The sequence below is a fragment of the Engystomops pustulosus genome, chromosome 10, assembly GCF_040894005.1.
Source record: "Engystomops pustulosus chromosome 10, aEngPut4.maternal, whole genome shotgun sequence".
Lineage (NCBI taxonomy): Eukaryota > Metazoa > Chordata > Amphibia > Anura > Leptodactylidae > Engystomops > Engystomops pustulosus.
The window spans coordinates 24,406,702-24,424,907 of record NC_092420.1 but is presented as its reverse complement, the minus strand read 5'-3'; the positions used below and the strand labels follow the sequence as shown (position 1 = coordinate 24,424,907).

Below are 18,206 nucleotides of genomic sequence, written 5' to 3'. Positions count from 1 at the left end.
TTAGAATCGGAGATGTTTATTGTATTTTTGTTTTTGTATAAATACTTAATACCGGTCAAACCATAAACGGCAGCACTTGCTTCATATTCATTTTGATGATGATTTATGTTACTGTTGTGTCGTCTCTCCTGTTCTTCTTCTTGGATTTGTTGTACTGTGGTTATCAGCACAGACTCCGGGATATTCTTTCTTTCCTGATAGTAACATCACAATAACATAGTAATCACAATAACATCACAATAAAATAGTAATCACAATAATAACATAGTAATCACAATAACATAGTAAGTGTTGCTGTAAAGGTTGCGGAGTCAGTCTATCCTGGTGTCACTCATCAGATGACATCACTGGATGTAAATAAGCGGTGACTAAGAGGCTGAATCCGGAAGATGCAGGAGGACTGACACTGAGCAGACGATACTTCTTCATATCAGGACTTCACATCATCCCTTCTCCTCACACTGTACAGGTAGGTTCTACAATAATATCATGGTATATGGCTGATCCTTGTCTGGTCAGGAGACATGATCTGGAATGTCAGGACATGGATAGTATAAGAGAACTTTACTTTTTGGAAGTGTCTTAAAGTATGTCTTCGGATAACCTCCTGAAGTTACGGAAACATTCATATAATAATATAATAATCAAACCAGATGTAAAGATACAGAGATTAATCTCTGTAGGGTGAAACATATTTCAATGGGGCTCATTTACTAAGGGTCCGTGTTCCACACTATCGTTGGAATACCCGACGATTTCCGGCGCATTTAGAAAGGGTTTTTGGCACATCAGCGTCGGTTTTCACGCAGCACAAATCGGGGGGTGGGCCGTCAGACGATCCAACGGATTCGTACAACGCATGGGATTTAACAAAGCAATTTGTGTCGCAAGAAACGCACTTAAAAGCACCAGGAAGAAGAAGGTGAACGCCGACAGACCTCATCGGGGGAAGCGACAGATGCAGGATCTCGGCGCACGAGCTACGTGAATCGCGCCGGACTTCATCTTCGTCGGACCGTCCGGATAGGGGATTGCGACAGCACCAGGTAAGTAAATTTGCCCCAATGTGTTTAAATCTTTCTGAATGTTTTATATATGGGGGAACCTAAATGTAAGATATTGGGATTAGGATTTGGGCTGGTAAAGAGGATATATATTAAGAGGAGGTAGACAGCGCCCTTCTCTGTGTAGTGGTCAAACCAGGTTACTGCAGATTAACTGGCCTTTATTTGAATGGAATCTAAGCTGTAGTGACTCAATTCAGCCACTACACATAGGATGGAGCTGTTCCAGACTGTAATTCTCAGCTGCCAAGAACAGATCATCTGATATTGAGAATGGGTCATTAGGAAAACCCCTTAAACCATATACCTGATTACTATATCACAATACGGTGAAAGTAAGAGGTTTTCTTGTGTTGTGACCCCTTTTTAGAATTAAAGGCAAAAGAGGTTTTTTTTGTCAGATCTAGCCATGTGTGGATCAGGATATATCTCCATAAACATGGAAACCAAAAGAACCTGCTGTACAAGCTCTATGCAAAGGACTTGTGTACCGGCCTAAACATTTTGTAATATGTATATTAGTCACTATGACCATCATGTAATAATACCAATTATTATTATATCATTATTTTACAACATCCACACTACTGTCAGCAGTCCATAGTTCTATCCCATAGGCGGATCATAACAAACTTACCATCTATATTAGTAGGTTACTATGTAGAGTTTCCCATCTTTGGGTTTTCCAGATATAAATATATGTTATATTTACAGGCCTACCTACCTTGAGAACAAGGTCTCCTTTCACACGATCGGGCATGGTTCAGAGTGCTGCGGACATGCAGCCACTCTCCATCCAAGCCTATGGGAGAAAATAGCAAAGCATATAGACTTGGCTATTTACGTCATACTAAATAGCTACAGCCGCTATGGAGCCCGCAGTGTCATGGGGCCCTGACATCCGACCTGACACAATAAAGAATGGAGGATGTGCACCATTATATCTATATTGTACTGCACATTGTCCAGTATTATATGTATATAACATATACTGTGATGTGTGTGTATATGCTGTGTTTGCACATGAGTGTAGTTATATGTGATTGTAACTCGCATGTGTGAGTATATTAATATGCATATTTTTTAAAGTGGGAAGGGGGGCCCCATGCAGTAGCCTGCTAGGGGGCCCTGTCTCTCCTAGTTACGCCACTGGTCATCCCCATAGACCTGAATGGAGAGTGGCCACACATGTACATATCTTGTGGGTATATATGAAAAATGGGAACAAACCTTTAAGCCTAAAAGGGGACACATCACCAAGTACAAAATTTTGAACCTCATTTCATTGTTGCTGTGCTCCTAAACAATTTGGTGTTTGTTTTAGGTCCCTTAGCATAATGTACTAGGTGACCCATTGGCAATTAACTCATCTCCATATCCTTGGTGCTCCATATTGAATGGCATTACTTGGTGTATGCTCCAGGTTGCACTATATAGTAGTAATCAGTAATACATTGATCAATTAACTAGACCGATCAAAGATGCCAAAGTCGAAAGGCACACTACCATGTGTACAAATGGGCCGCAAACAGGAGAGCGGATGTGGTCTGTGGAGATGGAGGGGAATGCTGTGCACCCCTCCCATCTACATAGGAAATGAGTGCCCATGCTGCAAAGTGGGGCAGGAATGAGACCTGCTCTATAATTTGCAATTTTTTTTATAATTTATAAAAAATAATAATATAATATAATAATTATAATAATGTGGTTTAATCTGTCATATGTTCTTTATTGTAACAGAAAACAAAATGAACTCTGAAAAAATTTCCCTTCCTACCCACAGCCAGGAGGAGCAAGGTAGGACCTCAGAGGACATTACTTTATATCATGGTTTCTTAAATTTTAGCCATCACAGGAGAATGCATCAATTTACTACTGTAAAAAAAAACATTTTGTAGAATATTTACTATGTATAGAATATTTTTCTATTGGAATAACTACACAACTGTACAATATTCCTTTACAATTATTACCTCTCCACTCCATGAAAGAAATATGGGATATGCTATAATATGTCTGATCCTACCCTGGTCATGGAATTCACTAAATGAAAATAATTTTTTTTTTAAGGAAAAACTTTCTAATTTATTTTTAGAAGAGATTATAATGTGTTGCAAGGCATCTTGTTTAGATACTGTGGGCCAAACACTTGTTCAGCCGACAGCTAATCCTTCTTATCAAATGAAGGACTGGGGGCAGCAAAGTCTAGGGTACTGTATATAATGTGCCAGCATTCCATTACTTTTTCCCAACAATGACTGTTTTTCCCCAAAAATGACAATTTATTTGTATTATGCTAATTAATTATGCAAATCAACCTTTCAGTTCACCAGGGATGAGACCCTGCCTGCTGTGCACCTGTATATTTATTTATATGCTATCCAGTAGAGCATAGCCTTGCCCCATTATAAAATATTTGACAACCGCTGTATTAAAAAAGGCTGGTAAATGATAAAGCATCTGTGCATCTTCTTGATGTATTGAATACACTTCTACTGTATGCTATTGCCTTACATCTTGTAATTAAGATTCCGCTTTTCATTATGTCATTATTTTTTATATCCCATTTTCTGTTCTTTATGTTGATTTTTAGCTCACATTTGGACTCAGTGGCCCACATTTATCAAAAACAGTACAGCCTGTACTATGGGCAGTTTGCCTGTGTATTGTCCAGAGGGAACCATATTCATGAATTAAGATGCTCGTTCTTCATGAATCTGACGCCCTCTGCATTCCTCCGGCAGAGTGCACCAACCTTTTTTTGGTGCACCTTTAACATGGGGCGTGCAACACACTTTTGCTGGACACTGCATGATAAATGTGTCGCACAGTCTGACTGAGCACTGGAACGGCACAACTGTGCAGGCAATTTGCACTCAAGAGAATGTGCAAAATCAGACAAAAAACGGTGCAGGGGCTTTAATTTCCCTACTGTACATTGCTGTGAAGGCACAGACAACATTGTAATCATGTAACAAACGCATTTAGTTTCATAGAACAAAGCGGAAGCCGTTTTGTGACGGTATAAGATAAAATGACACGTGTGTATTGATCTCTGCAATCCTTAAAGAGAAAACTTCCAGCTTGCGCCCTCTTTGAACTTTGTTGTGGAACCACACATGCCAGCATTACAGGGCATGCTGGGGGTTGTAGTACCTTACAGCTGGAGCGCCTCTTTTTGCAAATCACTGATTTATGTGGTCACTTCCAATTCTATTGCTGCTTCTTTTTCATTGTTCTTTGGCCTAAAGCGCTATGACTGATCCTTACACATAGGGATCAGTGTCCACTGCTAATGTCCTCACTTCCATTATGAGTATCAGTTCTCTGTATCTAATGATTAGAAATTTGCTTTGCCTTAGATATTTTTCAGAAAGCGTTCATCAAAGATTTTGAGGATTTAAAGACAAATCCAGCCATTAGCCCTTCTTTCTGTGATCACTATGTAACCATCTGCAAGATGTCATCATTATCCTTATACACGGCCAAGGAAGCTCAGACAGTGAGTTCATGCTATGGATACTTGTGATTTCTATAGTCAGCAGACATATTTGGTATCCACTAGAATATTATATTATTATAATCATTAATCCAAGAGGGTAACTACAGTGAAAGCAGCCATAGATGCTGCTGTGGGGTCCGCAGTATTAGGGGGCCCCAGAATCCAACCTGATACTAAAGGATGGAGGATGGGCACCATTATATACATAGTATGCTGCACATTATACACCATAATATGTATGTAATGTATGCTTGTTGTATGTACATGTGTATCTGTGATGTATATGCACTGTATGTTTATATTATGTATATATACTTTATGTGTGTATATATGCTCTATGGGGCACATTTACTTACCCGGCCCATTTGCGATCCAGCGGCGCATTCTCTGCACAGGATTCGGGTCCGGCCGGGATTTATGAAGATAGTTCCTCCGCCGTCCACCAGGTGGCGCTGCTGCGCTGAAAATCATCTCCACGCGCCGGAATGCACCACCTCGGACCAGGTGAAGGTAAGCGCTTCCCGAGCGACACTTTTTCGGTTTTTAAATGCGGCGGTTTTTCTGAATACGTCGGGTTTTCGTTCGGCCACGCCCCCCGATTTCCGTCGCGCGCATGCCGGCGCTGATGCGCCACAATCCGATCGCGGGCGCCAAAATCCCGGGGCAATTCAGGTACAATCGGCGCAAATCGGAAATATTCGGGTAACACGTCGGGAAAACGCAAATCGGGCCCTTAGTAAATGACCCCCTATGTCTGTATATGCTCTATATATGTGAATATGTATGTAAGAGTATATAAACGTGTGTGTATGAGTGAAGAACAGTATGTGTATGTATATAGGTATATAAATGCCCGTGTATATATAAGTGTAATATATATATTTTTAAGCAGGAAGGAGGACCCCATTCAGAAGTCTGCTATGGGACTCTGCCTCTCCTAGTTACGCCCCTGCATAAATCATATAATGGAGCCAAAGAATAGTCACCCAGTTGGCTACTTTATTAAAATGGTTTATTGGTTGTGATGTTACATTAGGGAATACTACTATTTTCTTATGCATGGGAATGATGGAGGTGTAACTTTAAAGGGGTTGTCAACTAACTTCCAAAAACAACCACAGGCTACTTCTGATCTGGTTTGACTAAACTCCCATTAACAAAACTGAGCTGTAATACCAGAGACAACCTCTAGACGGTTGTGGCACTGCTTCCTTTTGCAATATCTCTTTTGATTCAGAACCCCATCAACCCAAGACACCCCATAGATTCCCCGGTAGCCTCATAATGTTGGGATCCGACGTCTTTAGTTCTGTGTACATCACCATGGAAAACCCTTATAACCCCAATAGCTGTGCATCACAGGGAGCATTCCTGGATGTTGTTGTAGTAACTTTTAGTATTAACTTTTGGACTACAAGAGATATTGCAAATCAGATTGCGGCAATCAATTTCTGAGCGAATTCCAGTCTTCTCTAATGTACCACATAACCACTTTACCATTGGAAAAAACATGCCCTTCATCCAATATGGAAGTTTTTAAGATGGTGGCTATGTTTTGGACATATCCAAAAGATAGGCCCCCTCAACTATTATTTGCTGGGGTGTTTTTATACATTTGATATTAAAGAAGAAGCTTTCTACCCTTGAGAAAAGAACTGGTCTGTATTCCAGATAGTTCAACCCAGAGATCCTTCTGAGATGCGGTTGGCTCTCCTCAAGTCTGTAGACGATAAAGGTCCACAAGCAGTTGCAATATTTTACCTATTACTACACATGAGTGATGAGAAGGCCTATGGAAAGCTGCCCAGCTGCAAGGACAATGGTATTTGCTTTTTTGTGTATGTATATATTTTTGGATCAGTTATACTGTTAGCTATGCAGTGGCCTAACTTGAAGGGCCCCAGTGCAAAGTCTGTGCCAGGCCCCCGACTATAATGTATGTTTTATAGTACTAGTCTTCTCACATGGGAAAGTGACACCTTATGGGCCCCTTAACCTCCAGGGCCCGGTACCCCTCAAGTTACGCCCCTGTAGCTATGTTCTTCTAGAGAACACATCTTCCTTGCCTCTACAGGTCCCTATAATGCCCAATGTCATACAGCAGACTCCAAAGGGTCTTGGCTTGGCTTGGCTAGGACAACCAAGACTTTTCTTCTGTATTGACTGCATGCTCATCAATGGAATGGTCTAGGCTTGTCAATGGTGGAGGGACTGTCGCAACCGCTTATTAACAGCATCCTCTCTAGTCTAACATCAGTTATTTTTTTACAAAATACAGATGTCTATTATTATTTTGCTGTGATATATACTATCCTGGCTTCTCCCCCAATCATAGATGAGAAAAAGATACTTATATCGAAAATGAGAGACAAATCGCTCGATGTATTACACAATAAAGCTTCAGAAATGATGAGTACTTGCAAAATCTTACTTTCTACAGGTAAGATAGTCCTATTCATCTGTTTAGACCATCAGATTTAAAGTTTTTTTTTTGTGGTTCTTTTATTTTTTTAATGGAGCCATAACTCATTATTTACTAGCCACTAGCTGCTTTCCTAACATGATGGATGCAACTGTGAATAGCTTAAAGTGAACCTGTCACCAGACATATTATTTTTCGCTAGTGACACATAATTTCCTCTGCCTTTGTCAGCATTCTGCATAATTTCAGTAGTTTATAATAATTTCAAACTGCTGGTGTCTCCTCATGCATTCTTCCTCTCCATCACGCAATCCCCCTCCATCCCCTCCCTGCTCAATGAACTTGACAGAAAGTGGGGGGCAGCATAAGTGTGGAGGAGAGTAGACTGACACAGACAGGATGCAGCTGCTCCCTCCCAGGGACTCACCACACTCTGCTGACAGGGAGCCAGGTAATGTGAAATAAACTTATATAAAGTACTGAAATGATTTAGAATGCTCACACAGACATTTTAAAATCATCATACCATAGGCTATTGAAACCTGTCATCAGCTAAAAATGACATTAGCTTTAAGTTTGCTGGCATAAGGATAAATGATCCAGAAGTGGGATCTAGTGCTCTTTTAGGCCAAATTATATGGGAAATAAGTAGAGGAAAATGTTTATTGTTTGATTCCCAGCACTAGATTGATATTGGCTAAAGCAAAGCTCCGCCCTTGAAGATCTTTAGCACATCCTAAGGGCAGGGTCAAACTGAAGTATGTAACTGTATATGTGTGCGATGGAGAGGTAATACTCAATGTCCATCAAGCTATATATATATATATATATATATATATATATATATATATATATATATATCTCCTTATAGTCTCTTTAATCTTCTCTCCTTCGTGTGTCTACTGCTCAATAACTAATCAGGACAGTAGCTATAATAAAATCATCTTGTGTTTTAGGAATTGCTAAACGTACTCCTTCTGTAGCCGTCGTCAGGCCTCGTCTAAACACAAAGACGGAGGAGGAAGAAAATTCTTCACTTGATACAAATGGTGGGTCTATATTTTTAAAACCTTAGACCCTTAGACTGCTTATTTTGCAGCAGTTTTCATCATTCACTGCTTTACAGGTTTTGAGGAACGGTACAGAAGCACCATGTGTACCAATGTGAAATGCTAGGTTTGTGTAAAAAGGGTTGTGCCTTAAATAACACTTATCCTATGTCCACAGGGAAGAGAATAAGTGCATGATTGCTGGGGGTTAAACAAAATATAATTTAATATATGATATTTATAATCCATAGAAAAGGTTCTTAATTTTAAGATGGTGAGGGTACAACATCCAGCCCCCCATTTATCACCCGTTTTTAGCAACTGACACAGAGGATAGAACTGGAAGCAAACAGCTTCATTCTCCTATAGAGGTCTGACCAGGTTACTGGAGATCAGCTCCTATTCACTTGAATGTGAGATAAGCTGCAATGACTCCGCTCGGCCACCACACAGAACACAGCACTGTCTGTCTTTTGTTCCACTTCCTGTAGAGCTTAATCTTAGGATACAAGTATATTAAAAACTCCAGCATAAATTAATTTCATGATAAAGACTTTCATGTCCTGAATGCCCAAACCAAACAGCCTGTTTTCTGCTATGTGCAGGGCTGGCGTTAGGGGCGGCAAGCTGGGCATTTGCCCAGGACCCCTGTCCTAAAGGGACCCCCTGCAGGTGGACTTTTGTGGGCGGATTGATCAATCTACTATATATTTATGCACCTATAAATCTATGATCATCAATCTATCATCTGTCTATCTCCTATAAACTCTCCAATAGTCCCATATTACAGATTGCCTTACCATACTACTGCTTGTAACTACAGTGTGTTATTATTGTGGAGGGCTAAAGGAGCCTCTTACTGAATGTGACTGTTTATAAAGTAGTTTTATTTTGGAGCCCCACATTTATTTTTGCCCAGGTCCCCACTTTGTCTAAAACCGGCCCTGGCTATGTGAATCCTGTCTGATGTATCATGTGGTTACTCTGTGCCCAAGGTGCTAAAATACAAAGTGAGGTGAATATTCAGTCATGTAGGGTGTATAAACCTGGGTGCTTCATGCTTTCAGACACGAACAATCAGGAAGAATCAAACATTAATGAAGACACATCTGCTCCTCAAAAAGGTAATATTGCGATTGTCATGTTTTTATCAAGAAATTGAAGTGGAAGCAGCTCAGTCTAATCTACAGCCCCAATCATGTGGGAGCTGCAGTAACTGGACACAGCCCCAAATCTGTTGATGGAGATGAGAACTTCCAGCTCCATACACTGTGCCACTCTTCCAGGGGTGCACCTAAACTTTCTTCTGAGCTATAGAATGGCGCCCCCCACTTCCAGTAGTAATATGTCAGCTTATTTTTTTTTAAGTAAGTGGGGTCTCCATGCAGTGTCTCACACCCATGCAAGCATCGGATGTGAATAGACATTATTTTTAAGTGACGGGTCCTGCTTTGTAGCAGGTGATTGTGCCCCTGATGCTGCCCCCAAACATGCTGCAGGTGTTTCTGCCTGAGGCAAGAGGCTCAACTCGCCTCATGAATGGTGCACTCCTCCACTGTTCTATCAGGTAATTGGTGGAGGTGTTGGGTGTTAGAGGTGCACTGAACTGATACTGACGACCTACCACAAGGGTAGATCATCTAAATCGTCACATACAACTACAAGTTTATCCAATTAAAAGTTTTATTAATTATTATTGCCAACATGTTGATGCCCTTTACCTAGTATTGCTGTAGCTTCAATTTGTAATTTATGGGGTTTTTGACCCCATCCATCCTTTGCAATGTAAAACAATGGGGCAGACTTACTAAGAATGTATTAAACTGCACTAAAAGTGCTCTGCCCGTGTATAATGCTCGGTGCGACAGATTCATTAAGATTGTGTACCTGAAATCAAGAATCTTTTGCTTCCCTGCACTGGCCTGACAGAGTTCACCAACTTTTTTGTGGTGCATCTTTAACATAGGGCTTGTTAAATCAGGCGCGTGGTCCGTCATAAAACAGGCACAAAGCCCTTAGTGTGCCCCAGTGTCTTTAGGCTCAGACTTTTCTCGTAGATTCATGGCATCACCACAGATGAATGATATTAATGTTTTTCCATATAAAAGTTGTGAAGATTACATAAAAACATATAGAATGGGCTTGCAGCAAGTTGGAGTTTCTTGAGCTAACCAAACATAATTATTCTCCGGGCCAACCATCCATTAACCCTTTGAAAAAAGTCTCTCGTGGACCTTAAGGGTCCTAGCCGTATTGTGTTAGACGATGATTCCACCAGTGGACCCTCTGGTAGTCTGGGGATAGTCTGACCCTAGAATGGTCAAAAACTTTCTCCTACGAGGTTATAATAATTTTACAGGCACTCCCCAACTTAAGGACACGCGACTTATAGACAACCCCTAGTTACAGACGGACCTCTCTGCCCACAGTGACCTCTGATGAAGTTCTGAGGATGCTTTACTATAGTCCCAGGCTGCAATGATCAGCTGTAAGGTGTCTGTAATGAAGCTTTATTGATAATCCTTGTTCCCATTAAAGCACAAAATTTTGAAAATTCAATTGTCACTTTGACAAAAAAAATAGTTAAATTCAAGAACAAAGCTAAAGTAGCTATCTTGTACACAACTCGGGCACTGCCTGTATTGTGAATATCTCGGATATCAGTAATTATCTGTACTAGTGTGGTACAGCCAACAGAATTGGAGATGGCCATGAGCTTGTAGGGAACATTTCATTTCATATTCATTGTATTCCTTCATTATTTCCATTAGGTAAACATCAGATCCAGAGAAGACCATGGGGAATACAGAAAGATGGTATGAACTCAACTTGCTTACTCTATGCATTCATTTTTGTGGTATACTTTCACCTTTTCCTTACAGCGTGTAAAGGAGTGAGACTTTACAAGGGTCTTTGACGTACAAAGAGGTATAACTTAAAAATGATGGATTAAGACACTGTTGCAGCTTGCTTAGTGGTTATATATCAGTTTCACTTGAGGCAACACACTTCCTGGTTACAGAAGAAAAGGCTGTGTGATCTTAATGGAGTCTCCTACTTAAGACGTAACTTATAGAAACAGACCAGAGCATCATTTTCAGTGCATCTGCATTTTTTGCTTTGCAGACTTTTTCCAGTGAAGCCACGCCCCTTTATTCAAGACCACCCCCCTTTGCAGTAATAGTCGGAAAAGAGTTGAAAAATGATTGAAAACCCTTAATAAATGTGGTGCTAGGCATTTCATTTTTAGCTGCAAATTATACCAGAATCCTGGCCCAAACAACTTGATATATCTCTGGGCAGTGAGAGCAAAGGCTACTCCACACCCAAGTAGCCCCTGCAGTCCCTCCTACTATAATGTGTGCGCACGCAGAGCTCCAGGAGCCTATGGTGCAACAGAAGCGTCGACTAAGGCGTACAGGTAGGAGCCATAGCAGAGGATAGTGGGCCTCCCCTTATAATAACCTAATTTTTAATGTCCCTATTTGTAGCCCCTCCCTACTCTTCTTTACATTTTGCAGTCAATTTGGGGGGAAAAATCCCCTTTTTTAATTATTTTAAAAAATAACACTAATGAATCATTCCTGTCCCTCCTCTGTCCCTGTATCTCTTCATTCCCTGACTAGACCCTCAGCTACAGGACTGCTCCTAAAGGTGGAACATCCTGCACCTCGTACCTAACCTAATCTCCTCACACTCTCCCTGGCGCTGCCCCTATCGGTTATTGATGTTCATTGACAATAAAGGCTTCGGTTTTGAGCGCAGTTTTTCAAGGCTTAGAAACTTTATCTGGTTCTTGAGTGCTGAGGTCTTGGATTTTTCTTTGAATAACTTTATTTATAGCCTGGAAACCAACCTCAAATTCCCCTGCACCAACCTCGGTCATGAGGAGCAATCAGGAGAGCGGCCATCTTTATTGGCACTCCCTCTGTGGGCTCACGTAACAGCCCTACCTGAAGGCACTTTGCTCCTTGTGCTAAGGTTGTGTCATCTAATATTTTGTTATCACTACACACCCTCAGCTACACAAAGTATGAATGTGATCTCAGCATTGAGTGAGGAGCTCTATGCCTGCACTTGTCCCCATGAAATTGTCAGTCCCAACTGGCACAAGATGGCGCCGGCCGGCAACTGTGGTCTTTGATGTTATCATAACTGCCACTGTTTATGCAGCATGTATGTATAGTAGCAACTGTAGCAACCAATCAGAGAACAGCTTTCATATCAAACTCTGCTCCTAGGAAATCAAAGCTGGACTGTGATTAGTTATTACTGACTCTGACATGTTCATTGATGTCCCCTTGCAAATATATCTTTGTATGTGCATTTTTTTAGCTTAGAAAAGGAACTGAAATAACAACTACCCTCACCACAATTAATACACTGTGACCCCTGAAAATAAAATGATGCCTCCTAAATAAATGATATAGAACCCCCTGAATAAAGATATATACTGTGGCCACTATACACAGATCCCCCTCAACTCATCAGAACAGTCCCTTTGACTTTCACAAAGACCACTACTGAAGTATGTTATATATAGCGACCCCCAGAATTACAATATATACATCTTGTTGTACCCCTAAAGTAATTTTACCTTCAAAAAATGATATTTTATGCAGTGCTCCCTATATTATTATATGAGGCATGATGGGTTTGTAAATTTACCTCCACAAAACATATATTATAATATTACAATAAATAATGTATCCCTGATGAATTATGGTATATATATATATATATATATATATATATCCTAAATTAATTATATTGTTCATTAATAATAAATATAAAAAAAATAATACCCCAATTATTTTATTATATAGTTAGAGCCCACTGTAACAAACTGTTATTTTATGTATAGAGACCTGCCCCACATGAGGATTTATAATACACAGTGCTTTCTAATATATTATATACGCTATAAAGAGTTGTAATGTTATAGTGCATTTACAGAGCGAATCAAAAGTTGCAGGTTGCCCTATTATTTCCTAAATGAGATAGAAAATGTCATATCTGATACCACAGCAAGTAATGTCTGGGGGCCTATCTTTTATGCTATGTCTGGAACATGGCCGCCATCTTGAAAGCCGCCATATTGTATCAAGGGCACATTTTTTTTCATATGAGAAGGTGATCATAAGGAAGAAAAGAATTGTTGCACCAATTGATTTGCTAAATCAAACGTTTCTAAATCAACTTGGAATGTCCCCTGTGATGCACAGCTATTTTACGTGTTGTCCATGGTGCTGAACACAGAGCTGAAGACACATGAGAATCTATGGGGATAACTTTCGAACCATGATATATTTTGAAATAAATTTTAGATACTCACACTGTAATACTACAATAGAGCAGTATATTGTGAAGTATATGGTGAAAATACAGCTTTTTTTTCTCTGGTAGACTGTGTTAGTTTACAGAGAATGACAGCGGTGAACCTTTGACATGGGGAACCCAAACTTCAACCGAAAACACACTTAGGCTATATTCACACTGCCGTTGCCCGCCCGTACCGTACCGTAGCGGGCAACGGCAGTGCACGGGGAGAGGAGGAGGAGCTGAGCACAGCTCACCCCCACCCCTCTCCATAGGAAGTTATGGCGCATACTGCCATTGCTGCCATATATATGTCCTCCATACAGTAGTGTGAATGTAGCCTTAGGGTGATGCCACACATGTTGTTTTGAACCCTTTTTTGGTCCTTTTTTAAGCAGTGTTTTTTGAAAACGCATGTGTTTTTGACCAGTTTTAATTAAGATAATTGGTAAAATCTGTCAAAAACTGATGCGTTTTCAAAAAAATGCATGTGTTTTTCAAAAACACTTGCGTTTTTAACGCATGCGGTTTTTAACGGACTGCTTAAAAAACGAACCAAAAACGGATTCAAAACGCAAAGTGTGGCATCAGCCTTATTTATCACATAGTGCCAATGTGGCAAATTAAAGGAAACCTACGCACAAACTGTACTGCTCTGTGCATGCACAGTAGGCAGTAGCTCTTGCTCTGGTGCCAGCTTCAGTGACTGTATGGAGCAGATTTATCAAGCTGTCTGAAAGTCAGAATATTCTTAGTTGCTCATGGCAACCAATCTCAGCTCAGCTTTCATTTTACCAGAGCTCATGAACATTTTAAATGGGAGCTGTGATTGGTTGCCATGGGTTTGTATGTTCTCTCCGTGTTTGCGTAGGTTTCCTCCGGGTCCTCCGGTTTCCTCCCTCACTCCAAAACATACTGGTAGGTTGTTTAGATTGTGAGCCCCTTTGGGATAAGGGACTGATTTGGCAAGCTCTGTGCAGCACTGTGTAATCTGTGTGCACTATATAAATAAAGAATTATTATTATTATGGGCAACTAAGAATATTCTGACTTTCAGGCAGCTTGATAAATCTGTCTGTGCACTTTAACCTTAGCTCCTGGCACTTGGCAAGGCTAATCCCTGCCCCGGTGGCCTCTGCAGGTAATTTTCATATTCAAATAAAGTTTTTAAATGCTTAGATTAGGTTCCAGGACTAGTAAATTAAAGATTAGGACTAAGGTTGGCAGGAGGAATCTGCCAGCCTACCATCTGATCTACTTCTGATGGTAGATTGCTGATGGGAGGTTCCCTTTAAAGGGGTTGTCCACTTTCGGAAAATAATTGATATAGAATGTGTAAAGAAAAGAAAAATTTTCCAATATACTTTCTGTATCAATTCCACAGGGTTTTCTAGATCTCTGCTTGCTGTCCTTCTATGGAAAGCTTTTATGTGTATTTCCAGTGGATAGAGATCTGTCCATGGTCACACAGGTGCACAGAGCACCACAGAGAGTAATCAGAGCTGTGCGTTATAAGGGCTTGTGCCCCTGCATGTCCATCACAGACCATGGACACATTTCTGTTCACTGGAAGTAAACATAGAAGCTTCTATAGAAGGACAGCAAGCAGAGATCTAGAAAACCGTGAGGAATTGATACAGAAAGTATATTGGAAAATTGTATAACTTTGTATTACACAAACAAATATCAATAAGTAGCTACTTCTCGCTAACTTCTCTGCCACAACTTTTGAGGATATCGACATCTGAAGAGATCCATCAAATTAAATGTTGACTGCAAAAATACATTTAAAAAATATATTAGTAAGCGATAACTCTTGGTACAATAGTCTATTCCTTGTTTTATGCAGACCGTTAAACGTTTAAGAGAAAATCTCACACACAATTCTGATTTTGTTTTCTTACAGATGAATTTTTTCACTTTGTAATTGTGTGTTTTTCGCTGGGAGCTATTCTCATATGTGAATATTATTATTCAGGTGAGTACAACATTACAATGCAGTTGTGAAAATTGATAATTATTGCATTTGATCCCTTTATAAGCAGACTTTTATCCTTCAATAAATCTAATGAGTAACTGAGGAGATATAGATAAAATGTGTATTTCTGTCAATGGGTTGATCCATTGATTATTCAGTGGCACTTATAGTCCACTGGTGGCCTCTGCGTATAACAGCTTTAGGCGGCCTGAAGACATCACAAGTAAATGGGTGATGCGATTTTGGTACTTAGGACCTATCTATATGATATTAATGGGGATTAAAAGGGGTTGTCCACTTTCAGCAAATATTTTTGTGTAAGGAAAAGTTATACAATATTATAGATATGCGGTATTCTAGATCTCTGCTTGCTGTCCTGCTATAAAAGCTTCGATTTTTCTTCCAGTGGATAGAAATCTGTCCATGTGATGTGATGGAGGTGCAGGTGCACTAACCATTATTATCACACAGCTCCTATTACTCTCTGTGATAATAATGGCTCGTGCACCTGCATGTTCATCATCTTATTCTAAGAAGCTTGCCCCTCACTAAACAGTGGGGCGTGCACAGCTAGAGTATATACTGGTCCGCACACAAATAGGAGATTATATATACTGAGAAGAAAAGAAGTGTGCTACACTGGACCAAAATTAAATTTTTAATACAATACAATCTTTATTCCAAAATATCACACTTTTAATTGGTTTTATCAAATTGTTGTGTATTTTTGATATTTTGGAATAAAGATTTGATTGTATTAAAAATTGAATTTTGGTCCAGTGTAGCACACTTCTTTTCTTCTCAGTATATAAAGAATCTTGCTCCTATAACCTTTGATATTGTTGCTCTCCCAAAAGTCATCCAGACCCCTCTTGCACATGTACATAGAGTCCGCCATAACAACCTCCTGCGGCAGAGAGTTCCATAGTCTCACTGCTCTTACTGTAAAGAATCCCTGTCTATGAGGATGGTAGAATCTCTTCTCCTATAGGCGTAGATGAGGTCATATTTATTTATAGCCTCTACCATGTAGCCCTTGTTTCTATGGCCCACAATGTACATAGCATTAATCTATGTATAATCTCTTTTATATGCCTCAGACTGGACGGTTTCCGCCGGAATTGGTCTAATCGCATTTGCATCTCTAGAAACCATTGGCATCTATTTTGGAATGGGTATGTAGACTTCCTGAAGATGATACAGACACATGCGGGGCTCATCTCTTCCTGCAGAATGTCACATTTGTAGGAAGTTCCTTCTTATATATCAACCACTGCCTGACTTTCATATAATAATACCGTAATAATCTTTATCTATCTAGCACTTTACAATCAGTCATATACAAATTATGCATCTTGTTTATGTTAAAAAAAGAGGTTCTGCAGCAGCAGTGTGTTTAATACAATAAACGGAGCTGCAGCAGAATCTCTTGTGTTAGGTTTGCAAATGTTTACAAGTTAAATACAGTGTATCATGAAATCATTTGATTTACACTGATGATGTGTTTATTTTCTTGCTCTCTTTAGTTTACAGAATCAAGACAACCCTGGAACAACTATCGCCTTTACTAGGGAACATCCTTTCAAGTACGTATATTAATTTTACTAATACAAGTCGAACAGATAGTTTCAACTGATTACCTATTGTTCTCTGTTATCAGCCATTTCAGGTTGCTGCATGACTGTATACTATATGCAATAGACAAACTAAAAGCAGCACAGAGCAATACAGAATTTATTTGGTATAAACAGACGAATGTATTTACTGTATTTCTTTTGTAACTGGAATTTTTCTCATTTCTGTTAGATTTTTTTGGCTTTAAGAAGAAGCAATAATCTGCAATGGACCATAATTTTGCTACGTGACCTCAGGGATAAACTACTATGTGAAAAGACTGTCTACAAGTCATAGGACATTGGAATAGTGGACACAGATATCTGACATTCCCTAATACTGATGGATTGATCTATAATGATGAACAGTATCAGTGGACACTTGAAAAGGACAAAATGTTGATGAATATTTTTATGGGTCCATAACATGAGCACATCTTAGGGTCCATTATACAACGCCAAGACCACATAGTACTGAAACATATGTGCACCACACAACCCTAAGGTCCTATAGGGCTGATGTTGTGGTCTATGGACTAGGCTGGGTTATACTAAAGCTCTTGTACACCTGGAAATGTAACATTACCAATTATTATGAATTGAACTCTTCAATCAAATTGGCGTTTTGTTTTTTAACATACGGCTACTGTTTTTTTACTGACACTGTTATAATACATGATCCTCAGGTCTGCTGCATGCAAAAAGTAGGAGCTCAGCCCTGACAAAAGCAAAAACATCCTAGCATTGTAAACACTGTGATATAACATGCAGTGACTTCTGTAGTCAGGACCAGGAGGGAGGGGGGGTTATCAGAAACTGGAGGCTGAACACAGGTCACTAGGAGGGAGGCTAACCCCACACCTTAGTGTGACCAGACACTATTATATCATGTCTTAGTGACCAACACATAATAATAATACCCTTATCCATATAGAATAATACCCCCTTCCTGTGACCCTTCATCCTGCTCCCACTCCTGACCCTTACCCCTTCTGTGTAATGGGGATTGCCTACCTTCTTTTAGTATTAATCTGAAATATCTTAAGGAACAAAAGTGCAATAAAATATAAAAATAAGTAAAAACTATTACACATTATTAAAATAAATCCTGATTGTAATGGAGCCATTGGGGGTCATTTATTATTGGCAAAAAAACTGTTAATTTTGAGCGACTTATTTATTATATGTCAGTGCCAATTAGGACTTTGCTGCAGAGAGATCACAAGGTCGCTACCTCTTGTGGTGGTCCCAGTGTGGAT

General features: G+C 39.8%; 1 protein-coding gene across 4 annotated transcripts; it reads left to right on the top strand.

The window, feature by feature from the left end:
• Positions 1–279: 279 nt before the first annotated feature.
• TMEM40 (transmembrane protein 40) lies at positions 280–17,583 on the top strand. Of its 4 annotated transcripts, XM_072126774.1 has the most exons (12): positions 282–469; positions 2,805–2,861; positions 4,427–4,566; positions 6,238–6,388; positions 6,902–7,006; positions 7,945–8,037; positions 9,105–9,161; positions 10,809–10,853; positions 15,263–15,334; positions 16,435–16,509; positions 16,861–16,920; positions 17,141–17,583. In XM_072126774.1, the coding sequence occupies exons 2-12, from the start codon at positions 2,813–2,815 to the stop codon at positions 17,167–17,169; spliced, it is 876 nt and encodes a 291-aa protein (XP_071982875.1). In that variant the 5' UTR covers positions 282–469; positions 2,805–2,812; the 3' UTR covers positions 17,170–17,583. The 4 variants fall into 4 exon arrangements, with proteins under 4 accessions (XP_071982876.1, XP_071982875.1, XP_071982877.1 ...); XM_072126775.1 differs by lacking the exon at positions 7,945–8,037 and having other exon boundaries at positions 280–469; XM_072126776.1 differs by lacking the exon at positions 4,427–4,566 and having other exon boundaries at positions 283–469.
• Positions 17,584–18,206: the final 623 nt, after the last annotated feature.

Excerpts from the sequence above, each read along its gene's own strand:
- TMEM40 (XM_072126774.1), top strand. The coding sequence starts at position 2,813 with ATGAACTCTGAAAAAATTTCCCTTCCTACCCACAGCCAGGAGGAGCAA. Across the intron at positions 8,038-9,104 it reads TTCTTCACTTGATACAAATG|ACACGAACAATCAGGAAGAA; the intron begins GTGGGTCTATAT and ends TCATGCTTTCAG. Across the intron at positions 16,510-16,860 it reads TGGCATCTATTTTGGAATGG|TTTACAGAATCAAGACAACC; the intron begins GTATGTAGACTT and ends TGCTCTCTTTAG.